Source organism: Prenolepis imparis, unplaced genomic scaffold (genome assembly GCF_030444845.1).
Source record: "Prenolepis imparis isolate NDT839.2.m4 unplaced genomic scaffold, iyPreImpa1.0 SCAF_1, whole genome shotgun sequence".
NCBI lineage: Eukaryota > Metazoa > Arthropoda > Insecta > Hymenoptera > Formicidae > Prenolepis > Prenolepis imparis.
This window is the reverse complement of record NW_028141159.1, coordinates 23,634,177-23,644,305: the sequence shown is the minus strand read 5'-3', so window position 1 is coordinate 23,644,305 and position 10,129 is coordinate 23,634,177. Positions and strand designations below refer to the sequence as shown.

At 36.1% G+C, this 10,129-nt stretch overlaps 2 protein-coding genes across 18 annotated transcripts in view; both read left to right on the top strand.

Moving 5' to 3' along the window:
• The first annotated feature begins 4,898 nt into the window (after positions 1-4,898).
• On the top strand, positions 4,899-7,394 carry LOC145936859 (uncharacterized). 2 transcript variants are annotated; one of them, XM_083039515.1, is made up of 6 exons: positions 4,899-5,115; positions 5,205-5,405; positions 5,482-6,105; positions 6,172-6,299; positions 6,375-6,588; positions 6,650-6,825. In XM_083039515.1, exons 1-6 carry the CDS (start codon positions 5,005-5,007, stop codon positions 6,683-6,685), a joined length of 1,314 nt encoding a protein of 437 aa, XP_082895641.1. In that variant the 5' UTR covers positions 4,899-5,004; the 3' UTR covers positions 6,686-6,825. The 2 variants fall into 2 exon arrangements, with proteins under 2 accessions (XP_082895641.1, XP_082895633.1); XM_083039507.1 differs by having other exon boundaries at positions 4,900-5,115; positions 6,666-7,394.
• Positions 7,395-9,625: 2,231 nt separating this feature from the next.
• LOC145936763 (uncharacterized) overlaps positions 9,626-10,129 on the top strand; it is a 48,665-nt gene continuing 48,161 nt past the window's right edge. For all 16 annotated transcript variants that reach the window (XM_083039303.1, XM_083039365.1, XM_083039410.1 and 13 more), the window contains exon 1: positions 9,626-9,922. The gene's annotated coding sequence lies outside the window, so the exon portion shown is untranslated. The remainder of the gene's footprint in view (positions 9,923-10,129) is intronic.

The following is a 10,129-nucleotide window of genomic DNA, read 5'->3' as shown; positions in this document are numbered from 1 at the left end:
TTAGAAAAGCTACGTTCGATTAAAAGAATTATCTGCACACGACGTTTCAAAGAATATATAAACCGCAAATTTTGCGCTCTGAAGGATTATATATTGACTGACTATACTCAATAAGAGAGACTTGTTCAATTAAGGTATTTAACTGCGAACTATGTTGGTCGTCCGATTTCTTTGCTTTTTCGATTTCTCGCAGCAATAATGCTTTAAATTCATCTATTTTCTCTTGTAATAATTTAATTGTGTGGTTCTTTAATATAGATTAAAGATGAATATCAACGTGTCGCGCTCACAAAGGAGAAGTAATCATCAAAAAAGATTCCCAGTGACTCTGGAAATCAACTTTACTTTAGATGTAAGTAACTTCTTACATTAAATTACAATGTACTCATTTGGAAGTATGTATATGTATTATATTAGAGTCACGTTGCATGTCGCGCGTGTTTGATTTATAAATATTGACTCGGGATGAATTAAATTTATAGATGTATATTATTATTAGCATTTCTATTATATTTTATTAGTATTTTATTATTATATTTTATTAGTATTTTTATTTTCTTTATAATTTAAATAGGATAATTTAAAATTAGATGTAAGTGCGTAGCGTTACAGAACCCAAGGAGAACAGAAAGTCAAAATGATGTCATTTGACGTCATATACTGACAAAATTTGAACCAAATTTGTCATAAATTTAGTCAATATGACGTCACTTTGGTCAATATAACATCAAATTGACATTATATTTTGATTTTCTGTTCTCCTTGGGAATTTTTTGCGCTTTCTTTTCCTCTTTTGTGTATGTGTGTGTGTGTGTGTGTGTTTTATAACGATAGGATTAATTAATTTTTATTTCTCTTTCTAGCCCAGTGCCCTGCCTGAAGTGAGGAGATATATTGTATACGAATATCAGACATTGGAAGAAAGGGAGGCTCGGCGCGAAGAAAAACAACACCAAGAAAGCTCCTTTGGGAGGAGGATATATGCGGCCGATATTTTCGGTTTCAATAGATAACTGTTTAAGGCTCCTGGCTCCTTGCCGATCATGTCGAAATCGTGACGTCAGAGGCGAGAAAACACACGCTAAAATTTCTTAGATGCCATTTCGAAATAAAAAAATATTTTGATGAAACAGCATTTTAGATGGCTTTAGCACACTCTTAAAAAACCCCGAAAACTATGCTTTTCCCTTTATAATCAATCAACAGCTGTAAAATGTAATATTATGAAGCCCAGTCCGTCTGGTCTTTGCACATGCACATATTAGTCATTCCGCATGTCAAAGTCTGATATCTCGATCATTTTACAACTATTGATTGATTATATAAAGGAAAAAGGATAGCTTTCGGGGTTTTTAAGAGTGTGCTAAAGCCATCTGAAGTGAATCTCTGTTTAATCGAAATATCTTTTCATTAAAAAATGGCATCTAAGAATTTTCAGCGTGTGCTTTCTCGCCTCTGACGTCACAATCCAATATGGCCGCGGTGAGCACCCAGGAGCTTTAAGGAGCTCGAAGGCGATGATCTATTGTTGTGGGAAAGGTTCGAGGTTCGAGATATCAGAGAAGATATATGTTTAGGATCGAGTAAGCTTCCCTTTCAATTTTCACGATGCAGTACATTGGATTATTGTAAGTGATATTGTATTAATATGCAATGTGTTCTTTAATTCAGATGAATCCTATGAGAGTCGTCCCGAAGTGCATCTCCTTTTGGAGCCCGGATGAGTTGGGGAATCGGACTGGGAGCACGACATGAGAGTCTTCGAGGAAGTAAAATATTGGGATGGACCACGATCGAGATGAATGTATTGTATATTATTAGCGAGAGATGAAGTTATTGTTAAAGTATTTGACAGACAACTATCATATGTATAATAGAAAGTAATATATAAATCTTCACCAAAATGTATATGTTATTATATATATAAGAGGCCACTTCGACCAACTCATATCCGATTAACTTAATTTATAACCTCTATGGTTAAACTATTACGCTGGGTCCACAATAGATGATTTAAGCCCTAAGGGTGCCGTCACATGGGGCGTTACTTGCGTAAGCGTAACCAGCGGATCGCCAATCACCGAGTTATTCCGATAGAGCTCGACGAAGGGCTCTATCGGAATAACTCGGTGATTGGCGATCCGCTGGTTACGCTTACGCAAGTTACGCCCCATGTGACGGCACCCTAAGCCTTAAGAAATTGATCAATCGCAGTCAAGTATGAGGAGAAAACTCGACTGTGATTGGTCAATTTCTTAAGGCTTAGGACTTAAATCACCTATTGTGGACCTACTGTTACGCTGGGTCCACAATAGGTGATTTAAGCTCTAAGCCTTAAGAAATTGATCAATCGCAGTCAAGTATGAGGAGAAAACTCGACTATGATTGGTCAATTTCTTAAGGCTTAGGACTTAAATCACCTATTGTGGACCCAGCGTTAGGCCGGATCTACAATAGATGTAGTTAGCCCTAAGCCTTAAGAAATTGACCAATTACAGTCAAGTATGAGGAGAAAACGTGACTGTAATTGGTCAATTTCTTAAGGCTTAGGGCTTATTACACCTATTGTAGATCCGGCCTTACGCTGGGTACACAATAGGTGATTTAAGTCCTAAACCTTAAGAAATTGACCAATCACAGAGTACGTTTACACGTCACCCTAATGCTGGGTCCACAATAGGTGATTTAAGCCCTAAGCTTTAAGAAATTGATCAATCGCAGTCAAGTATGAGGAGAAAACTCGACTGTGATTGGTCAATTTCTTAAGGGTTAGGGCTTAAATCACCTATTGTGGACCCAGCGTTAATCGGGTTTAATAACATCCGTAGTTCTAAAACTGGCCAATCACAGCCATTCCTCTGAAGAATGTAACGGCTGTGATTGACCAGTTCTAGAACTACGGATGTTATTAAACCCGATTAAGGGTGTAAACGTACTCACAGTCGAGTTTTCTCCTCATACTTGACTGCGATTGATCAATTTCTTAAGGCTTAGGGCTTAAATCACCTATTGTAGACCCAGCATAACGCTGTTATACCTTTCTCTTTTCAGATACGTTCTTAAGGCTCCTGGGGCTCGATTCTTGAATTCATTCGCAAGAGAAACGTATGCGCAAATTCGGCTCTTACAAAAAAGTTGCAAGTTGATTGGCTAAAAGCTATGCGATAGCTTGTACCTTGCCGACCATGTCGGAATCGTGACGTCAGAGGCGAGAAACACACGCTAAAAATTTTTAGATGCCATTTCTAAATAAGAATAGAGATAAGGAGGCCGAACTAGAGATACTATAAGAGAGATGAGACAAGATGTCGTCGTGGGGTAAAACCGGATATCGGATATAACGTTTTCGATGGCGCTTTATTTTGATTGTTGAATAAATGCAAGAATTTTAATTCGAAGTTATTGATATTTTTTCATAAAAAAATGTGAATAATGAATATTAAAACACAATATATTTAAAAAAAAGGCTTACAAACATATATATTTCATTACTTTTCCCATGTAAGGTTAGGTAATATAAATTGACTATTAAGAAATTATATATTGTCTATATATTATTATATATTTACATTATGTATTATTATAAATATAATTTAAGCATTGTATTTAGACTCGTAGAAAAATGTGCAAATTCTAGAATAACAAATTGCAATATTCATAAAAAATATGTGAACAATTTATTTCTCATTAATTTTTGAATGTTATTTTTATATACAATTGTTTATTACTTATTTCTTGTCGTTTTTATTTACTTATGTATAATTACCTTATAATTTGTACAAATGTTAACACTACTTTCACTTTATATTGACAGGTGACAGGTTAGGGTCGGGTAGGCTTTCTTTGTTAGTTATATATATCTTTCTCTCTCGCACTTCCGGTTATACCCCAAGCGACGGAGCCAATCAGAAATCGTTACCGCACTGTCTCATCTCTCTTATAGTATCTCTAGGCCGAACTAGCATTGAGGAATTATCGAAATGTGCGACCAAATGTCGAGCCTAAGGGTGCCGTCACATGGGGCGTAACTTGCGTAAGCGTAATCAGCGGATCGCCAATCACCGAGTTATTCCGATAGAGCCCTTCGTCGAGTTCTATCGGAATAACTCGGTGATTGGCGATCCGCTGGTTACGCTTACGCAAGTTACGCCCCATGTGACGGCACCCTAATTGTAGTTTATCAATGCTCCGCAAGGTTGCGCTTTCGTCTCACGGGACTCTCACATACACATAACTTCTCTCTGCACCAGTGTTAGGATCCGTACGATAATTATCGTATATGTACAATAATTTTAGCCATTGTACGATGTACGATAGCACTTTGGTATCGTACGTAAATTTACGATAATTTGAGAAAATTATAGAATTTTTCAGCTGACAACACAAATTGACATATGGCTCCTGTACACAGGACGCGGTAAAACTTGCTGCGCGGCAAGAAGCGACGTGGGCTGCGTTCGGAAACGTCACCCGAGTGCATTCCCTCTCTTTCTATATCACTGAGAGAGTAGTGATATAGAAAGAGAGGGAATCCACTCGGGTGACGTTTCCGAACGCAGCCGTGGTGGCCAATCGAAAGTTGAATTCAACTTTTCTCGCGCGGCGGAAGTTATTTCCGAAATAGCAAACATTTCATATTCACACACACACATATATGTATGTGTATGAATTTAAAGAATAAATAAAATATAAATAAATAAAAATTTTTAAGAATAAAGATTTTTTTCCAGCGTCTAATATTGATAACGAACTTATTTGCGATTATCTCTAATATAAGAAATAATATATAAATGATTATTTTATTAATATTTTTAAAAATACGATAATTTTAGTTCAAATACGATAATTTGGCGCCACGCATACGATAAGCGCCCTCTCGGGACCTGGGGCTGCTCTGCACGTACACGGTGGACTTTTGTATTAGTTGTTTTGGTTTTCGTTCCTACGTTGCAGTTTCTCCATTATTTTTCGATAAATTGTGAGTTTTTATTAGTGCAAAGAAAAATGACAAAAGTGTGTGCATATCCTGATTGCAAATCAGGGAGAGCCTGTGAAAAGAAAAAAAATAAATTGCTTAATATATGTAATAAAAGTTTGTTTAAATTCCCAAACAAGGTTCGTACTTATTTTAATATTGAATTATATTTGTATCGAATTCTTTGGGAAGAAAGATCACTACAGAACACTTTCCCAATTTTTATTAGAGTCTTCCTCTTCGGACAAAATGGGAAAAAGTTATCGGTCGTGCAGCCAAAGATTCTGATGTCCTTTGTGAACTTCATTTTCGTGAAAAGGATATCATAAAAAAATATGAAACAATTTTACCAGGTGGAATAAAACACGTCATGAGTCGTGGCAAAATTACTTTAAAAACCAATGCGATTCCATTTGCACACATTCCAATTGTAAGTATAAACTTGCTGTATCACTTTGAATGATACTGCAGAATTTCACTCTACTAATATTTTCAATATTTTTCAGAACTCATCAACACATGAAATTCTTGATGAAAGAGACATCAATTCCTTAAATGACAGACAGTCAGATATGTCAAGCAGTGAAAAAAGAGAACGCCGAACCATTTTCATTGATGAAAATGGAATCACCAACAATATGTCTGATAGTCACAAAGTAACAAAGAAATCATGCACTTATGAATCAACTGATAAAAATGTGATAGTTTCATCAAAAATTCTTAAAGAAAGAGACGTATGTCTCATACCACATGTAACAAAAACATACAAGTCTGATACTAGAAAGACTATTTTGGAGATTGTTTCAACAGATGAAAATCCAACTGACAATGTTCTTAATCCAAAAACTAAGGAAGGATGCATTCATCCATCATCTGACACAAATGTCAACGTTTCAAAAGAAATACCAATAATAAATCAGAACGTTTCGTGGACAAGTAGGATCTCACAGGAGAGTGAAACGTCAAATACTTTTACCATAAAATACATGTATAAACAATTGGAAGCAAAAACTTTACCGGACAATTGGAGTAAGGCTCTTTTGAACAATGCTTTAATGATTGGACACTGGGGCTCTTTTGTTAGTCCACCGAAGAAACAATTTTATATCAACAAAGATGGATCCATTGAGGTAAGTTTGTGATTACTAGAAGACGAACTGGTACCAAATTCCCTAATTCTTTTCATTTACTGTCAGGTTTTCATAAATGGACATTCTACATCTGTACCCGGGTTGAAACCTGGTACGACTGTTAATAACATATTAAAGAACATAGAACTCCTTCAAAAATTACTTATATGCGATGGCACTGGATTGAAAAACGGGTAATTTTATGAAAAACTTTGTTTACTTTGTGAGTATGCATTAAAAATATTATTGTTATTACGGTAATGTTATAGGTATTCCAATTTGTGCACCAGATACGTTCAGCCTAAACAAATGCATGTAAAATATGATTCAGTTCGATGTATTTTTTGCACAAAATTTCGAAAGAGAATTGTTAGCAACAAACAAAAGGCATTTAAACGAGCACACAAACAAAAAATTCGAAACAAAGAGAAGCAAAAAGTGATAAAAAATCAAAAAGCTAAAAATGAAAGGCTAAAGAAAAAGGTACAATATTTTTTCACTTATACGTAGTATGTGGATTTCAATTATATAATCTTATGGATAGTTTTTCGCTGTTGCAGTTAACGAAGCTCACTACTGAACTGGCTAAGAAAAGAAAAAAGTGTGCCAAAGTAAAACAAGCAATAATTGATGAAGAAATGTCCAAATTACCTCCAACTCAACAAGAAGCCTTCAAGGCATGCTTTAATGCCGCAAAAGTTCCTGCTCAAGGTCGAAGGTACACACAACAGTGGATCTATGAGTGTCTATTGATGAGAATCAAAAGTAAAAAGTTGTATGATCACTTAAGGTCACATAAAATTTTATCATTACCTCACGAAAGTACCCTAAGTAAATAAATATTTGAAACGTATAGGGAGTGCCTATGGATTTAATCCCACGACATTCCACTTATTGAAAAAACAATCAGAACAAAAGAAACCTGCAGAAAGAAGAGGTAAAACAATGTCATTGGAAATAATGAATCAAAATTTTGAACATATGGAATTCTTGACGAAGTCCGTAGTTAGTTTTTACATAATAATTCGTGCTGAGTTTTTAGCGAAACGTTTTAATAAACTAAAATCTGCTAGCAGATTGAAAACTCAAAATCGAAAAAACGCCAAACTTTGAGGACTGTTAACATTAATAACTTTTTATATTAGACATTTAATAAGATGTGATGAGTTTGAAATGTAATTAATATAGTGCAATAATATAGTGCAATGAAATTTATTATTAATATTTTATTGTTTTTAGTTTCGAGAATATGAAAATTAAATATATCTCAAACATTTATTGATAATATATATAAATTGTATGAAAGGAAAAAAAATATAATAACAGATGTTTATTTAAATCCTCATAGTTCTTATTACAATTTTAGTCCTTCTAACAAATGTATTATCCCTGATATATCTTCAAGCGCTTTAATTCTATCAAATACTATCCAGGATATGAACTTATTATTATAAAATATATTAATTTGTAAAGTGTTCATTATGATAATTTTTATACCTTCTTGGCGATTCTCTAATATTTCTACGAACGAAACGCACTTATCATACCTAATGTCTGCCCAGTTACATGGTTTTTTTATAGCTTTTATATTATTATATAAGTCAGTGAAAGTGAATTTTTTAAGAATGGAATTGTCCTCTGAGTACGTACAATTATTATCCATAGTCCTTAACTATTGAATATAAATAATCGATTATCAAATAATTAAATAATAAAATATATGTATAATGAGTGGTAGAGACTACAGAACGTTACGCTACAATACATTTGCAATTATAGAGTTATTATTTACAATTCAAATATTATGCACGTACAATTTTCATTTGGAAATTCTTAAATATGGGCAATTCAATGAATTAGATTTTATTTCTCATACGACTCATATATCAGCTGACGGAAAAAAAAAACATTCTGCTTCAATTCCTCACTGAACTTTACACTCAAAAACTATCATTAACAATACTAACAAATCATGTATTGTAAGGGATTTTCTGGAGCCGCAATTTACTTAAAAAAAGCTACGCTACTGCTCCAGACCCCCACCTGGTCCCCGGCTCTACTCCCACCGATCGACGGCTCTCGCGCCCTGGCGCGAGGATACGGAGAGCGCGGATCGACATCGACTCGACACTCGATTTACGGTAGTTATAAGCAATTGACATATATTTTCGGGAATTTAGGCAAGATCGTGTTTTTGAGAACTTTGTTCGTTTGGCCGATACTTCGCATTCGTTCCGGATATTTCGAACCTATTGTTCAATTTGAAACTATTATCTTTATATTGGATTTGTACATCTTTTCTTATCTTTTCTTTTCTTTTGTAAAACTTTTACAGTATCGACTCAGTTGAGTCGAATACAAATTAAATATTAATCCATTAAAATGTATCTCTGCTTTCTTTAGTAATAAACCTTTCAATTTATAAACTATCCTGATTCGGGAATATTATCACAAAGTATTTCTTACAGTATCGAGATTATTGTCATTTAGGAGTCTTCTAGGCTCGTCGGAGATAAACATCTTTTTTGGAACAACTGTACTTTTTCCATTTGAATACTGAAAAAAAAAACATTGGCCGCGTTCAGCAGAAAAAGCAGCTTTGCAACTGTTGTAAAATTCGTGAATCTGATTGATGTATTCTCTTAGGTTCAGCTAAGATGAAGAGAATACACCAATCAGATTCACGAATTTTACAACAGTTGCAAAGCTGCTTTTTCTGCTGAACGCGGCCATTTACTATAATTTGAATAAGTTTAAAATAAAATTTGTACGTAATATTACGCAATAGAGAACAAAATGTACCAGTTGATATACTATTCCACAAAGTTTCAATAGATATAATAATGTACAAAAATATATCAATACTAACCTCATGAACCAACTGGCTTTCTTTACTTCATTTATATCGACAATCTCTTTATTCTACTCATGAAGAAGTACAGAATCTCTCCTCCTCCTCAGGGTTGCGTTAGGAAACGTCACTGAGTGCATTCCCTCTCTTTCTATATCATTTCTCTCTCAGTGATATAGAAAGAGAGGGAATGCACTCGGGTGACATTTCCGAATGCAGCCAGGCCATCAGGCACCTTGTGTTTACAACGCCACCTATAGGTACCTATAGGTACTACTATCGGGCCTCGGTTTTGGTCGCACATCCCAAACACATAGTTCGGCCTCCTTATCTCTATTCTTCCTGGGACTCGATTCTTGAATTCATTCGCAAGAGAAACATATACGCAAATTCGGCTCTTACAGAAAAGTTGCAAGTTGATTGGCTATCGCATGGCTTTTAGCCAATCAACTTGCAACTTTTCTGTAAGAGCCGAATTTGCGTATATGTTTCTCTTGCGAATGAATTCAAGAATCGAGCCCCTCGTCACAATCAAGTCGACCAATCGCAATTCAAGCCTTCTCATTACGTCACGAGAATCCTCAACCGCGATTGGTCGATCGTCGATTTGATCGCCCAATAAACTCTCTCCATCGTAATTGTCACTAGGACTAGAATTCTAGGGAGAAACGTCGCGACGGCCTGTCCACCCATATCCGTTTCTCTCCGCGATCTTCTAGTGCGTTAGTTCGCGTTGCGGTTGTAATCTTTCGTTCGCGCAGAGAGAGAGACCTTGTCCGCGTACGGATCTCCTCCGTCTCTGTGTGTATGTAGCGATTTTTTTCCACCATCCGATCATTCGCCCTGGCTGCAACATGTTTACCTGGCTGGATCGCCGCCGCCACGATTACCAGCAGTCCGCCGTTGATTCTACCATGACGCCCAGGTCATCGCCTTATCAGCGGCGTTAATTCTCTCTCTCCTCAGGTAACGTGGATCCGAACGCTGCTCTTCGGTGCCGAGGCCGAGGGCGACCCGCCAAGGGCAGGCGACGCGCCCTCACGGGTCTCTGTGTTTACGTAGTAATGGCGAACGTTATCCTATCCTCATCATCGCCGCCGACGCCGATCCTCCTTTTCCTCCCCCTCTCGTTCTCTGTAAAAGGCTCTCGGTCGAATGAGAGGAGAAAATCCG